This window comes from Strix uralensis, chromosome 14, assembly GCF_047716275.1.
Source record: "Strix uralensis isolate ZFMK-TIS-50842 chromosome 14, bStrUra1, whole genome shotgun sequence".
Lineage (NCBI taxonomy): Eukaryota > Metazoa > Chordata > Aves > Strigiformes > Strigidae > Strix > Strix uralensis.
In genome coordinates this window covers 24,142,774-24,159,026 of record NC_133985.1, presented here as the reverse complement: position 1 = coordinate 24,159,026, position 16,253 = coordinate 24,142,774, and the positions used below count along the sequence as shown (strand labels likewise).

The window sequence follows — 16,253 nt, the reverse complement described above, 5'->3', positions numbered from 1 at the left end:
CCCGTGGACGGACGGACAGCGCTCGGCGGGCAGTGCCCCCCCCGCCGCAGCCGTGCTCCGGGGCGGGCCGGGCCGTGGGGCGGGGCGGGCCGGGCGGACCGGGGCGGGGCGGGCCGGGGCCGCTCAGACGCCGCCGGGCTGCGCAGCATGTGAGCTGCGGCCCCGGAGCTCGGAGCCGCCGACCGCCGGGCTCCAGCATGGGGCCCGCCCTGCTCCTGGGGCTGCTCCTCTCCCGAGCCGGTAACAGCGCCCGGGCCGCGGGGCGGCGGACGGGGCGGGCTGGGGGTGGCGGGGCAGCGCGGCGCGTCCCCCGTCCCTCTCCCGGCGAGCGGGGTCCGCGCCGCCGCCCCTCGGGGCCACCTGCGTCCCGGCGCCGCTCGCTCGCGTCCCCGCTCCGGGCTCCCGCCCCGTCGGGCCGTTCCGCGGGCAGCAGCTGCCCCGGGCGCAGGCGGCGGGGGGGGGAACACACACATACACACACACACGTGTGTTTCAAACCGGGAGAGCGGCGCCGGCCGAAACGTGAACCGCGAGCGGAGCGGGGGGCGGGCGGCCTCCGGGCACCCGAGGGGACGGGGTCGCTTCGCGACCGCGGGGGGGGGTGGGGGGAGGAGGCGGCCGGGAGCGGGTCCCTCGCCGCGGCAGGGAAGCACAAAGCAGCCGCTGCAGCCCGACCGGCCTCGCCGCTCCCGCCGTACCCCCTCGCCCCGCCTTCGCCCAGCGGTTGGTTTGATACCTCTCCCCGCGCCCCTCCTCGGAACTGCTCCCGGGCGGTAGTTTGGGGAGAGGCTCAGTTTGCCCGGAGCAATCGGGGGGCTCCCGCAGAGATGCTGCCGCTCGCCCTGCTCTGCCTCGTGCTCCTGCACGTCCCAGGAGCAGAAGAGAGAGATTATTCCTCCTTCCCGTTCGTCTCTTGTGGAGTCTTCAGGGCTGAGGTGAGCAGAAACACTGAAATTACCAAACCGCTCTGAAGCGTTCCTAGCCCCTGGCTGGGGGATGGCCGTGCTTTACACCCAGAACAAGCAGAGCTGCTGAATATCACAGTGATGGTGAGGAAAATGGGCTCCTGCACGACACCGCGGTAGCACTTGTGGCGACATGATTACAATAGAATTCCCACAATTTTCTATTCCCCAATACTAATACTTCTTTGATAACTGCTTAATAAAGGAAAGGTTTGCCTTCTGCAATCACCCCCTCTTTCAGTAGCATGGTGCACCGGGGCATCAAAATAACACAAATACGTAGGACAAGATGTGGGGTGAAAAGGCAGAATAAAGGTGTATTATTGCATTACCTACCCCTTTTTTTCTAAGGTGTAAATACAGCTTGTGAATTGATTATTACCTTTTAACTTTCTTTTTTCAAACTACAGAAGGGACTCCCACACACATGCATCTTAAACATGTGCTGCAACCTAGACCATGGGTCTAGGAAAGAATTAGCTTTCTCATTCTTTCCGGTTATTTTCTGGAATACTAAGACAAGGTTTTAAAAAAAATGAAACAATATGTCAAATATTAGGGCTTAAGACAATGCATGTATCTATGAAACAATGTCTGTAGAGGAGGACTGTTTTAAATTTGAGGTTTACAGCAGCTTCAGCTGAAGCATCTGGTACAGGCCTGTGGTAGAAACGCAGTCCATCCACTTATACCCAGCTCTGCTCTACCCTGGCAATTACCATATCACTTTTTCAAGTTTTAAAAAAGGCACTTCAAGCTCAGGTGCTTGCTGAGCAGAATTCTTAAGGCTAGGAAAGTGCAGCCTGTCCTTTTATGAACTTCCTACAACAGCTGCTGCAAGCCAGTGTTGGAGATGGGATCCTGGGGGAGATGGTACTTGGGTCTGGGCTGGTGGGGTAGATCAGTGAGCTCAGTTTAGGGCTCCAAAGGCCACTGGAGAGAAGGGACGGATTTGCTATTGAGAATTTGCACTGACTGCAACCTTACAGGATGTAATCACACTCAGAACGTTCGTTAAGGTTGTGCCGAGGTATAATGCCAAAGCAAATCCCCCTGTGCTGGTACAAAGCATTCTGATGAGCCGTTTGTTCAGGAAGCTTACAGAGTCATACAGTCTCTGGGTAACAGCTTCGGGAACAACAAAGCACAGTAACTTTCTAGAAAAGCCAAGAGATGTGTACAAGTGAGACAAAGACACCTAGATAGCACTAGTGGGCTGTAGGAAAAGTAGAAAGTTTGAGAAGCAGATTAGCACAGAATTATGCACCCTACTGCTTATAGCAAATAAACTGATGGAGCCAGCAAAAGAGAAGGAGGTGAGAGAACAGATGGTGAAGACAGTATACCGGGTAAGATGAGCTCTACCAAGATCATCCTCTGATCTGTAGTGAAGGCAGACTGGAATAGTGCTACTGCACCTGCTGAACAGGAGAATGATTGGTAAGATCATGTACCCAAAGGACCTTAAAAGTAGATGTAAGGCTCAGCACAGTCATTTCCTAAAACCAGCCAAGCGAAACTAACCTGAAGGGAAGAAACATACTTGGCTGTATGTAAATGTTATTAGCAAACAGTCTTGCTCCAGATCCTCCTTGTACTTGTATGGTAAACACAGATTCCCCTACTACAGAAGTGAAGAAAGATTGTGGACTGAATTCACCTACCTGTAACAACATAATGCTAGGTATCACCCCAGTATTACCTTATGAGACAACAGTCCATATGCAAAATTGAAAATGATGAAAGCAAAGTCTAGTTTTAAAGATTATATTGTTAAATTGAGATTATTTAATACTTCCACATAAGGTGGTGCGTGTGTGCATATACATATATATAATCAGTGCATGTATTATGCAAATACACACACACACACACACACCAAGGTGTCCTCAGAGTTCACACTCAACCAAAAGAGGAAAGCTGGCAGGCGCAGCCTGCATCCCAGCATTTTTGGCAGGGGTTTCAGGGACTGGATTCTATGTACTTAAATTCAGTTCATATCAGCACTTCTATATGAAGCTACTTGCATCTTATGTTAAGGATTTATTCTATTATGCAAAAAATGCTCATTCTTATTCTTAAGTTCCGAAGCTCAGTAAAGTAGTTGTTTTTACACCCTACAAATGGCTTTCTTGGTACATCTCTTAATGACCAGTATATCCACTTTAGCAAGGGCAGCAGCACTGACTCACAGCAGACAGTGTGGTGTTACTACGGGCTTATTGCACTGCGGTTTTCATTACCCAGATAGAAGAGCTGCTTCAAAGCAGGCCTCTGCAACCCCAAGGTTTCCACAGGGATTTACTATTCCATAAAATATAAAGCCATCCCTGATCCTGGCCAAGTTGAAAGAGTTAAGGGTGATAAAAAAAAGGGTTTATTAAGATTATTGTTGAGACTTTTCTTTAACCTTCTGTTCCCTCTTTCATACACGAATGCTCATCCTTCGGCTTCTAAATGGAGACAGCTATCGTTCCTTACTTCTCCGTATGAGAGCCCCCAACCAGTTTTGCCTCTTGAGAGGAGTCCTTACTGAACACAGATGCCTACAGAGCAATGACAAGGTGCTCGTGTGGCATCCGTCATGATCGTGATCCTAACAGTCTTTTCCCTGCCTGCCCAGGAGACCTCCTGGCTCTGCCAAGGAGCGACTGCATCACAGCAGAACAGCTGTGCCTCTCGGACCCTGCCTGCAATGTCACCTACAGGACCCTGGAAGACTGTGCCCTGGCCAAGACTCGCGTCCTTCCGCTGGATCACGACAGCAGGGTCAGATGTCTGAATGCAGAGCTCACCCTGGGAAACAGCTCTTTGCTGCACTGCAAGTGTCACCGGCGCATGAAGAGACAGGAGCACTGCTTGCGCGTCTTCTGGACCGTTCATTCCAGCATGACAGATGGTGAGATGAAATAACATGAGTTTACAAGGTACTACTGAGACTCACCCTGCCCCCCCCATCTGAAAACAACTGCGAAAGGCCACTTCCCAATACTGCAGGTATCACTTTGGAACCACATCTCCTAGTGAAGAGAATTCATTCCTGCTCTGTTTGATAAGCAGAGGAAGCTGGTCTGGTCTGAGACTGGCCCTTCCAACACACCAGGGACCCTAAGAGACAAAGGCAGCTACTCTGAGGCAGTTAGATTTAATGCTCTGAGGGGAGGCTGCTGTGAAAAATAACCTCAAAATCGTCGTCTCTACCCATCACTGAAAATGACGTGTGATTATGACACGCACTGTAGTGGCACCCTTAACCTTGCTGCTTCTTTCCAGCTTTAGTGGGATGCTTCTTCTTGGCCTCCCACCAAAGGCTGCCTGTGCTGCACATCTCCTCACTGGTACTGAAGCTGAAAAAAGCCAAATGACAACATAGACCAAATTCCATCTAGAGAAAATCTGATGACAAAATGTAAGGCTGTTTTTACATGGTAATACCTTTACATCTCTAGCAGAACCAATCTTGGCATTTGGCTTTGGGCAAGACAGAGCATCTCTGAACTCCAGCCTGAGGGAACAGCCAGGCACAAATAAGAGAAAAAATAAATGAAAAAAAAACCACCAAAAAACACTGATCACAAAGCATTTCTCCCACTGCATAAAGTATCTTGTATCTTGCCTAGGTTACTTCAATTTGGAGACCTCTCCCTATGAGAATCCAGCAAATGAAGAACATTGGAAGACAGATTATAATAAACTGGCAGCTCTGTTATCAGGTAAGGATTGTAATGGTTATAGGATACAGTGCTGCCCTTTCTTACCTTTTCAGGGCTGAAAATTGTCAAGAAGAACAGTTTGGGGTAATGGCCCCTTTAATCAGAGGAAACCTGTTCTGGATCCTGCTTAAATTTGTACCCCCACCAAGTGTAAATATAGCCACAGATCCGGGCCCATGAAACAGGGAATAACCCACAGCGATGCCTTCTCTGAAACAAACACCCCGGCACGAGCCAATAAAAAATACAGTTTTGTAACTAACATAACTGCAGCGTCATACTACAGGCACACAGCAGGACTAACTTGCTTTGTTCTTTCTGATGTTCCCAATCTGACCACCAAGTAAGGGCTACTCCTATTTCCACACAGAATCTCTTCTGGAGACTTGCCTCACTGTCTCTGGGTTTCTTTTGGCTTTATAGGCTCACAGTTAGCAGGAGATGCAACAAATCCATGCCTGAAAGCAACTCATGTCTGTAATCTGAGCAAGAAGTGCGTTCGTCTGCGCACAGAATATGCCTCTATCTGCACCAAGGGAGCAGGAAGCGAGGACACATGTGACCGTCGCAAATGCCACAGAGGGCTAAGGAATTTCTTTGAGAAAGTGTCTGAGGATTTCACCAGAAGGATCCTATTCTGTCCATGTCAGGATGAACTTTGTGGAGAACGACGCCGGAAAACTATTGTTCCTGACTGTTCCTTCCACTCTAACACCAAACCCAATTGCCTCTGGCTTCTGGACTCTTGCTTAGAAGACCATATCTGCAAGTAGGTCTGGCAGCAGTGGACACTAGCCAAGAGAAGAGAACAGCATAGACACTGATAGTCTCATTTTCCTTCCTACAGATCCCGACTGGCTGACTTCCAACAAAACTGTCAACCTGCAGACATGTCTCCAGATGGTTGCTCTCAGCACAACCATGCTGCATGCCTGCAGGCTTACATGGGGATGATTGGTAAGTGATACCCACAGCAACACGCAGGGCAGATGCTTTCAGGCCACAGACTTGCAGGCACACCCCGATGCTGTGAAGGACCATCTTGCTCTCCTGCAGGAGATAGTGCTCGGTATACCAATGAATATCCTTAGCCTAATTGATGCTATTGCTCCCTCTTGCTTCTGAGGTAAATGCAGCCCAAAGAGAGCCCTTCCATGGCATTTATCCTTCCATGGCATTTATCCCTCTACTGTCAACTCAGCAGCGCTTGCCTGAGATTTCTGAACACCTGTTTGCACCATCAGCTGGTGCAAGGTGCTCTAAACGCCTAACAGGGCGCTCTGGGCCTGTATGAACTGCCATTCCTGCTGCAGGAGTGACATCCCATCACAGCAGTGATTAAACATGACATTCCCTCACTGCCATCCCGATGGTTTGTTAGTGTTGTACACACTGTTTCCTCAGGGCCAGCCAGAACACGGCACTACCAGCTGTTAGAGGAAGGTCATCTTTGGGTTTGGGCATTCACTGCCAACCTGCTAATACTTTTTCAGAGCAGCTCAAAAGAGGAGCTGTAAAGAGCAGCAATATCTCTGAAGCTGTAAATCTAGTCTATACCTTCCGGTTTTCCAGATGTCTTTGTTGGTTTTGTGCTAAATGACCTCTGGCTGAATGGCAGTTACAGGTGTGCAGCATTTATTTGGCAAAAGGCCTTTGGCCACACAGTGTTGCCAGCTCCAGCGGGAGCCCGCGCGCCTCGCGCTGCCGTACACCAGTACAGCAGTGGAGTCCCTGCAGATGCTTCACACCCCTTGATCTAATGCTTGCACCAGCTACGGGTACCCACGTGCCTCGCCAGCAGACTGCCCGAGGCAGGGGTGGCCACCTCCAGACCTCCTCCCAGCTCAGCAGACGTCGCGTAGATTGACCAGGCCTGGGTGGTCTCGTAGGGGCTCCCGGCCTCTCCGGGGTAACGTGCATATCGCGGTGGAAGGCTTCTGCCTCCAGCATTCCCTGTAGCGTGACAGCACTAGTGAGGCTTCTTTCGTGTGGTGAAGTAAATCCTGATTCCAGTTTCCGTGGGTTTGGGACAGGCACACCCATGACACCCAACTACGTCAGTAACTCCAGTGTGGAGGTCTCCCTGTGGTGCACGTGTGAGAGCAGCGGCAACCAGAAGGAGAAGTGTGACCAGATACTCGGCATGTTTGAGAGCAACAGGTGCCTCGGTAAGCATCAGTCATTTTGCAGAATCAGAGAAACTGCTCAGCACAGGGAAATTCCCATCCTGTTGATTTCAAGATCCTACAATGCACTGCTCTTGCGTATAGTTCTGTCATCTCCTGCAGTGTCTCCATGATCTCCTGTCCAACCTATGGGACCAGCCTGGCTCTGCTTTCAGAAGTGTTTCTGTATCTTTTGGTGACACTTCTGTTATCTCAAACACCACGAAGCTATTTCCAAACAGCATTCAAATGAAGGGGTTGCAAAAAAAAAAAAAAAAAAATCACAAGGGGAGGTCAGACATGCTCTATCCATAGGTTGCTGAGTAACTACATCAGTGCACCAGGATTATAGGGTTTGGGTTCCCCTCCTCCCCCTCCTTTCCTGGCCTGAGGGCCTTTTGCCCTCACTCACTTGGTCGAGATAACTAGCTCCTGACACAGACCCCGTTACTGGATTCAGCAGCACAGCAGTTACAAAAATCCCGTTACGTGCAACTACGTAATCCTGAGTCTGTATTTCTTTTATCTCCCTAGCATTTTAGCAACAGACCTTAATAAGATTTAAATATTTTATGTTTGTAAAAGCTTCCAAAGGATAGCAAAGAAACCAGCATCATTAGATGATTAATATTTAAACCTACCTCCTGCTGTATAGAAAAGCCTTACACCCAGTACTAGAGATACACCTACAACCTCAACTCCATCTGAGATGCTACATACCTGCCCCTTACAAAATCGACAGCTGGGAAAAGTCCCAAAGGGACCCAAAGGTCCCCAAGTACAGTGCAAATTGGCTTTGCAGTCTGCTCAACCTCACAAGTAAACCCACAAACTAACAGGCCATTCACTGAACAGAGAATATGTATTTTCTAAACGAAACCCACACAACCTGTGAGTGCATTTCCTAAAACAGCTCCCCTGGACTTCTGCTCACTAGACTCCAAGGTGTGCACAAGAAAAGCACAGTAAGACTCTTGCTTTACTTCTGTTTGCAGAAAATACCATTTGGTCTCAAATGCACCTGAAGCAGACAGCTGTAGAAAGGCAGGAAGACTTATTTTATTCATCTTCCCTAAGCTTCCAAGGAGACAGTGCCAGCACATCCCTTGCTTCGGAAATGTCCCAGGTATGAATCGCTTTGTTGCCTTCACAAAGTAGCGAGTCCAGTGGCCTAGAGACAGCTGAAAAACCCTGGATCTGGAAATGCGTGACTTTGGACATCAAAGTGAGGGATGCCACATGCATGCAGAACCCTGGACCGCTTCACCTTGAGCTATTCCTTCCACAGACAGGCAGAAACAGGCTGTGCTGCCTGGCCGCAGGAGTTCCCCTACAGCCTTGCAATGCTCAGAACTGGATGCTCTGCAGCCAGATGTTTGAGCGTGTATCTAACTGGGATTCATTCCTCCTTTCATTTCCTAGGTGGCTGAAAGGAAGACACAGCGAGACATCTCCGAGCACAGCAGTATGCCCATGGCCTCCTCTGTATACTCTGGAGCTCCTATTTCTTGGCCGTCTCTGGCTCTGTTCCTGCCCCTGTTGCTGAGCCCACGTTAACTTGGCATAAATGGCATCATCTTTCCTTCCCATATATTAATATTATTCCATATCCAGGCACCTCCCACTACTGCTTTACCTTTGGGAAGCAGAAGGCTTCCAGAAAAAGGAATGGAACAGCTTTAACCCAGAACAGCAGTCACTGAAAACCTCCCGCTAACTTGTGCCCCATGGTCACCCCATCAGTTTGCACTAAGCTCTGCAGATACGGTGCCCACCATTGCTTCTGCCATGTTAGCATTCTGAGTAACAGTCAAGCTAATATTCCAGCACAGTATTTTAAAACAAAGGTCTGAGTTCTGTCAGAACTTGTGCAGGTTTGATTTCTGACTGCAGGGAGGGACCTGACACTGTGTCCTACCACCCCACCTTCTGGAGCTCTTCCTCAGGCATACAATCATTGAATGGTTTGGTTTGAAAGGGACCTTAAAGTCCATCTAGTGCCACCCCCCTGCCCCAGGCAGGGACACCTTCCACTAGCCCAGGTTGCCCAAAGCCCCGTCCAACCTGGCCTTGAACCCTTCCAGGGAGGGGGCAGCCACAGCTTCTCTGGGCAACCTGTGCCAGGGCCTCACCGCTTCCATCACAGAAAATTTCTTCCTTATGTCCAGCCTAAACTACCCTCTTGCAGTTCAAACCCACTGCCCCTTGTCCTGTCACTACAGGCCCTGGTAAAAAGCCTCTCTCTGTTTCATGATCCCCCTTTATATATTGAAAGGCCACAATAAGGTCTCCGCAGCCTTCTCTCCTCCAGGCTGAGCCACGCCAACTGTCTCAGTCTCTCTTCACAGGAGGGGTGTGCCAGCCCTCTCATGGTTTTCGTGGCCTCCTCTGGACCCGCTCAAACGGGTCCGTGTCTGTTTTGTTCTGGGCACCCCAGAGCTGGACGCAGGACTCCAGGTGGGGTAGAGTAGAGGGGGAGAATCCCCTCCCTCGACCTTCTGGCCACTCTTCTTTTTGTGCAGCCCAGGATAGGATACGGCTTTCTGGGCTGCAAGCGCACGTTCCCGGCTCATGTCCAATTTTTCATCCGCCAGCATCCCCAAGTCCTTTTCTGCAGGGCTGCTCTCAGTCCATTCATCCCCCAGTCTGTATTGGTACTGGGGATTGTCCCAGCCCAGGTGTGGGACCTTGCACTTGGCCTTGTTGAACTTCAGGAGGTCAGATGGGTCTGCTCCTCAAGGTAGAGCACAGCTTATCACCCTAAAGACTACAAGTCTGTGCTCCAGGGTGGGTTACAAGTAAAGCTCAATAAACATACCCATAATGTCCCTGGTAAACACCAGTTCTGGATTAGTTTCTGTTCCCTTTTCAAATCTATTCTTTTAAGTATATGAAAAATACCATCCCAGATCAAGGACACTATACTACAGTTTATATTCTTGCTTCTGTTTTGCCCCTTGCAACATACACGTATCATCCACTATCATGGTTAGCAACAGATTTGGGTTTTGTGGGTTAAGATGAATTTCTGTGCTCAGCCCCAGTAAATTTAGTCTTATCTTGCCTGGCCTCAGGACCAACCTTCTTTGTAACACTTAGAGAATGCATACAGCTCTTTGAAGCTGTATTGACCACAAAACCCCTGGGACATTCAGTTGCAAAAATCTCTGGGAGCTGCAACTGCCTTCTACCTTCCCACATACTCAAGTTGTCATTGTCCCCTTCTGTGCTGCCTGCCCAATCTCCTCCTCTGCCAAGATATTTCATGACCTGTTTATTCTGAGTGTAAATGTGTGCACTGTGTAACTGCTGTTTTGTACTGCATTTGCCTGTTAAAATGTGGTGTTAAGTGAATATTGATTTCTGAGCATAGGTTAATAGTCCACAATCAATTGTGTGCAAGAGTTGCCTCATCAGCCAGCCTATGCTTTCAGGATAGCTAGAAACTCAGCTCAGAGCAGCTCCTCTGTGGGCACACACACTGCCCCTTGCACATCCTATGAGATACAACAGATCTGAATGTGATTATACACAGCCAGACAAGACTACAGTCCTGATGCAGAACAGGTGGGTATTTCTTTTTACCCTATGTTTTTATCAGTTGCCAGGGAAGCACCAGTTAGGTAATACGCTGGTTCCCAGTCACTGCCAGACACCTTCTTATTACAGAATCTTACGCTGTCACGTGTATCAGAGTAATTGTCCTTCTGCAGTGGCAATACTTCCATTTCAAATGCCGGCCTTCTCTTTACTTCCTGGGTGGGTAGGGCAAGGACAGCACTGCATCGAGCAGAACCATCTGCTCTGTCGCACAGAGAAGCAACATTTTATTTCCATGCAGTAGGAACAAATATCATGTTGCCTTAATAAAGAGGAGTACAAATGCTGGTATTCCTGATTACCTACTGAAATGTGGCTATTTGGATCAAAAGCCAGCACTGTTTCCACATGTTTGCTACCATTATGAAAACAGAGTCCATGTTACCATACTCCAATATCTACATTAGTCCATCATCCATATGGTGGGACTAGAAACATGTCAAGAGCCTTGGCTGTAGTGTAATAACGTCTGTCATCTCCAGAATTTAGGGGAGAGTGACAGGGAAGAAGAAAATAATGTTCCTTCCAATATTCCACAAATCAGTGAGGATACCTGTGAGAATATGGAGTAGATTTCCCTGAGCCATCTGTACCACACAGTGTACTGCATTCATCTTCCACTCATCTGCACTCTGATCTTTCCTCCTTCCCCACTTCAGTGCTCTAAGGCAGGCTGATATGGAAAAAGGTATCAGCATTCTGCTGTTTGTATTCGGGGCACTTTGGCCCCTTACCCCTACTAAGAAGGTTATTAATTGCAACTACAGCCTCCTCTCATGTCCTGGATTACATCAGAAAATGGTTGACACTCAGACAAAACCTGCTCTAGACTGAAATCAAAGCAAAACTTGCCAGTTTGGGTTTTTCTCCAAGTCTCCTATGTCCCTTTCACATGTAGCTATGCACCCTTATGTACATGGGTGCTCCTTAGGCTTGTCCATCAATAACTGCAAACACAATTCACCTCTAAATACACCTGCATTCACAGGTACTCACACTGCTATGAGTACAAACCCATTTTCACTTAGACTTTTGTAACACCTGATCTCCAAATCTCAGTTATTCAACTACACAGCAGACATGTATGCACAAGTGCAACTACTACTACCACTGTCATGCCAATATCAGTATCAGTTCAGTTCTGTTAGCACCACCAACGTTCAAAGACTGGCACAGATACCTAAACCCATTCAGAACAGTTCTTACTAACCATACTAGAGGGCAATTTACGAAAAAACCCATCTTCTATTCACCAGAAACTGGAATATAACATCCCATGAGTACCTTTGGTCTAAATACAAAAATAATCTAATAAAAATTCACTGTTCCGATAGTCTTAACATTGAGCTCTCAGCAAGCATAGACAAGGAGGGAACCTTCTAATTGTTGTAATGTAGATTATTTTTAAAAGTGTAAAATAATGCCGAATCTCTCTAATAAAATTTATCTTGCAACTCTAGAAGTCTCCTGCCTTTCTTTGCATTTAATAGAAACCGCACTCTTTGTCTCCTACTGCTGGAGGCATTATGGGAAAGAAATTTAAAGAACAGAATTAGACAGAATCTCTTACAAAGCAATCTTAACCACTTTTACAGACATCACGTGCTGTCAGGTCCTTCAGACATGCCTTCTAGAACTCCAACATAGCTTTAGATCCCTTAACATGGTCTAATGTAGCATTTACAAAGGGCATTCAAAGTCCTTCTCCAGCAGTGAGCTCAGTCACTGTTAGACAAGTTGTTTCTTGTGTGACAGGTGGGAGAAGCAATACACACCTCTTGCCCAAGATCATAAGCAAGGTGATACCAGAGATAAGCCTTGAATATGGCAGTCCAAAATTATTGTGTTCTTGCCTCATGAAAATAATTCCCACTGCCTCCAACAAATGCACATGTTGCAGTAAGAATCAAGGGACTGCAGTTTTCCTTTTAAAAGGGGGGCACAATATGTATCCTAGATGAGGAAAGCTAAGCTTTACTTCAAACAGTAATTCCTGGTCACAGATCCCCGGCACGCCTCTTAAAATCTGCTGACAATAAAAGGTAACTTCGAGTTGAGAAGACACTGTAGGTTCAGCACCTAGAAAGAATGAAAGTATCTTCTTCAATACATCCTAAAAATCACAAGTCACTCTTGTTTGCTAAAAGGATAGGCAACTTTTCCCAAGAACAAGAGGGAAAACTTTCAAAGTAATTTTTGAGGTGTCCACGAACCAGACAAAGCTTTTGGGGACAACAGTGGAGAATCAGGAAGCCAACCAGCACTGCTGAGCTCAGCGGGATCCTTCAGCACTGCTGCGGAATCAAAACCAGCTGCTGTCCTACAGTTGCTTCCCCCATCCAAACACATACTGGTAAATACAATCAGAGGCTAATCACTTCTACCTCAGGGATTTTGTGGCTGAACCTTTCTTCAGATGAGGGAGGGCGGGTTGAGGCTGAGCTTGGTTTAGTCTCTAATGGAAGCTCTTCTCATAGGTGATTAGCTCTCCTCCAGGAAGTGACTTGGTGTTTGGGTTTCTTGCAAACCCCAGGGTTAGCAGAGGTCAGGGGATGCAGCACTTTCTCCAAGTGCCTTCATGAAAATAGCCCCACATACCTTCCATTTACAGCTGATCACCTCCATTATCCACAGGCTAGGAGGAGATGATCAGCAATTGTTAAGTGCTTGAATCAGACTAATAGCTCACTGCTAATTCCCCCAGTAATGTGAATCTAAATTCCTGGTAAACAAACTGACTGCTTTTCACACACAGGGATGAATGCCAAAAGCCTAATATTAGAGCTCTGGAGCTAAAGCTTTTAGAGCAATCCTGTCCACTCAAAGATGTTTAATGACATTATATTATGTACTAAATAATTAGAAAATGAAGGCCCGCTTGGAATCAATGGGTTACTGTCTAATTAAGATGAAAAAGGGTCTCTACCCTGTTTTAAACAAGTTTATACTAAAATGGTGTACCTGATAAATGGCACTGATAACTATGTCTTTACCTTTGGGCAGAACAAGGCAGCCATTAAGCTAGCACAAAATAATTGTGTGATTTTTGGCTCATCTTATTGGTCCCACCTGTTTTCCTGTAAGGCATGAGATTGAGCTGTTCTTCCCCTCCCACCATCAGATAACAAAATTTATTAAGCAACATTCAAATAGCTTATCCTGATGGTGAGAAAAATCATAGAATCATATAGAATCACAGACTGGTTTGGGTTGAGAGGGACCTTAAAGCCCATCCAGTCCCACCCCCTGCCCCGGGCAGGGACACCTTCCACTAGCCCAGGTTGCCCAAAGCCCCGTCCAACCTGGCCTTGAACCCTTCCAGGGAGGGGGCAGCCACAGCTTCTCTGGGCAACCTGTGCCAGGGCCTCTCCACCCTCACAGGGAAGAATTGCTTCCTTCTATTGTAATCTCAATCTGCCCTCTTTCAGTTTAAACCCGTTCCCCCTCGTCCTATCCCTCCCCCCTTTCCTGTAGCCCCTTTCAGTCCTGGGAGGCCGCTCTAAGGTCTCCCCGGAGCCTTCTCTTCTCCAGCTGAACCCCCCCAACTCTCTCAGCCTGTCCTCACAGGGGGGTGCTCCAGCCCCCCGAGCATCTTCGTGGCCTCCTCTGGCCCCGCTCGAGCAGGTCCGTGTCCTTCTGATGTTGGTGCCCTCAGAGCTGGACCCAGCACTGCAGGAGGGGTTCATCTTTGCCTTTGTTTTATTGCGTGGCCAGAATCACAGAATTCATACCACTAGATGCTTGGAAGAGCTCAGAGATTTAGACTGGAGTCTCTAGAGGCACTTTGCAAGAAGAATTACTAGTGAGCTTGAGAACATGGGAGATCACAGTTATCTTGGTGTGCAGATAAAAAGACTGAGGAATGTTCTACTGATTAGCTGACTGAATTTATTAGTAAATTAATTCAACTGAATTGTATCTCAGCAATCTCTCATCAAAATAAAGAGCAAAATTATAGAAAAGCACTAGAGTAACTGAAACTATGTATCTAACAATTTGTATTCCACTTCCATTGCACAACACACACACATACTCTGTACATGTACCATCCCCTTGAAAATAGTGCAAGAACAAAACAGTTGCATGAGACTTCAGTTTTCCTTCTCCTGCCACAACCATCTACGATTCCATATCCAAAACTAAATTAAAGATTTTGATCTTTATACACCTATCTTCCTCCTTCCAGTATACTGCTCAGGTAAGGAAAACAGAAATGTTTTCCCATAATGACGCTTCTTGTTCTAAACTGTGTCCATTCCTACTCCCAACTTCTTGGCATTTGGTCAGGGAGGAACATTAAATGGGAACACCTGCATTGCAACACATACAGAAAGCCAAAATTAAAATTTTGGTTTACAGTGACATATTCAGCAAGAAAAATCTTCAAGCTGTTTTATATGCTGGAATTGTTGTTGCAGATAAATTCCCCTGGCATCCACAAGTGCCTAATTTAAACTCCACTGAAACAAAAACATTTATTCCATTATTGTGAGACATAAATCATAACACATTTGCTTTCAGAAAAAACAAGTTTTATGTGACAGATTATATGTATTAACTTGTGACTGTGATAACAGGAGACTGGACCTGATGACACAGGAGGTTCCTTGCACTCTTAAGTCCCTAAACAAAGCAAATGGAAACTTTTCAAAACTATCTTCCACAATGTTTGTCCTATTTTACTTATTCTGGTTTTATTCTTAAAATACTGGGCATTCCAATGGGCTACAGAAAGGGAGATTTCCCCCCCCAGATTTCTTCTAACACATCTAGCACTCAGCAGTTATAAGCAGAACATAATAAAATGTGTTTTCTCCTAAGAAAAGGACACTTAAATCCAAGCTGACTTCAAAACTACATGCCAGTTTAGAATCCTGCATCAGATTTCACCATGGGCTCTCCAAAAAAACAAATGCCAGGGACTTTCAAGAACCGTGGGGTATCAGTTATAATTTAGTTACAATTCCTTTTACCTAGGACTACAGGAAAACGGCACATGAGTCGGAATAATGGCAAATGTTTCTTCATAATGGGACATGTTAATATTCCAGATCACACATGCCAGACAATTACGTTCTCTAGGCACCTATTATTGCTGTAGTCTCTTATGTGCTCACAGATTCATACACAACTCGCTCAGAAAATGTTTTAATAAAGGGTGAGCAAGTACCACTGCACCACTGTACTCTCCTCCCTTTCACCTTTTTCCCCAGTCTAGCACTTAAATTACTTTTCCTTCTATCTGAGTTTGCCCATTAGATACTGTCATTGTAGGTCACTGAGCCCCACTACAAGGAACTGAAATTTCTTTAACCATCTACACACTGTTACTTGTTCTGCAGCTTTCCAAACCAGCAGCTTTTTTTTCCGCCTAAAGAATCTTTTGATTAACTGAAGTCAATTTTGCTAAGTGCTAGTGGCTCTCAGAAGCTTGTTGTGTCAGTGATCCCCTGGGCTCCATTCTGTTTTCAAGGCTATAAAACAGGAATCACTCAGTCTTTTCGTAGAAATGGGAGATTAGCCTCAAGCTCTTTGGATTTCATTCCCATCGTTCCAAATCAGAGCATGTGTGTCTTTTATGTCAATTTAGCAGAAATTAGTGAAGAGGTTTCCCCATCTTCTGAATTTCAGTCTAGCCTTGTGCAAAATTTTTAATGCCCAAGGACTCCAGGTCCTCAAACACACTACACAACTGATGGCTATTCTACATCCAGCTTGGAGCTGCAGTGGTACCACATCAGAAGCACATTTTTAGTGCACTGAACACTTCATTCTTAATATGCAAATACAAATCACAGTGCAAATGGAAC

At 46.8% G+C, this 16,253-nt stretch overlaps 1 protein-coding gene across 2 annotated transcripts; it reads left to right on the top strand.

The window, feature by feature from the left end:
* Positions 1-136: 136 nt before the first annotated feature.
* Positions 137-11,905, top strand: GFRA3 (GDNF family receptor alpha 3). 2 transcript variants are annotated; one of them, XM_074883556.1, is made up of 8 exons: positions 137-240; positions 3,589-3,864; positions 4,586-4,678; positions 5,102-5,447; positions 5,526-5,635; positions 6,712-6,846; positions 7,839-7,969; positions 8,266-11,905. In XM_074883556.1, the coding sequence occupies exons 1-8, from the start codon at positions 198-200 to the stop codon at positions 8,398-8,400; spliced, it is 1,269 nt and encodes a 422-aa protein (XP_074739657.1). In that variant the 5' UTR covers positions 137-197; the 3' UTR covers positions 8,401-11,905. The 2 variants fall into 2 exon arrangements, with proteins under 2 accessions (XP_074739657.1, XP_074739656.1); XM_074883555.1 differs by lacking the exon at positions 137-240 and having other exon boundaries at positions 2,986-3,864.
* The last annotated feature ends 4,348 nt before the right edge of the window (positions 11,906-16,253 follow it).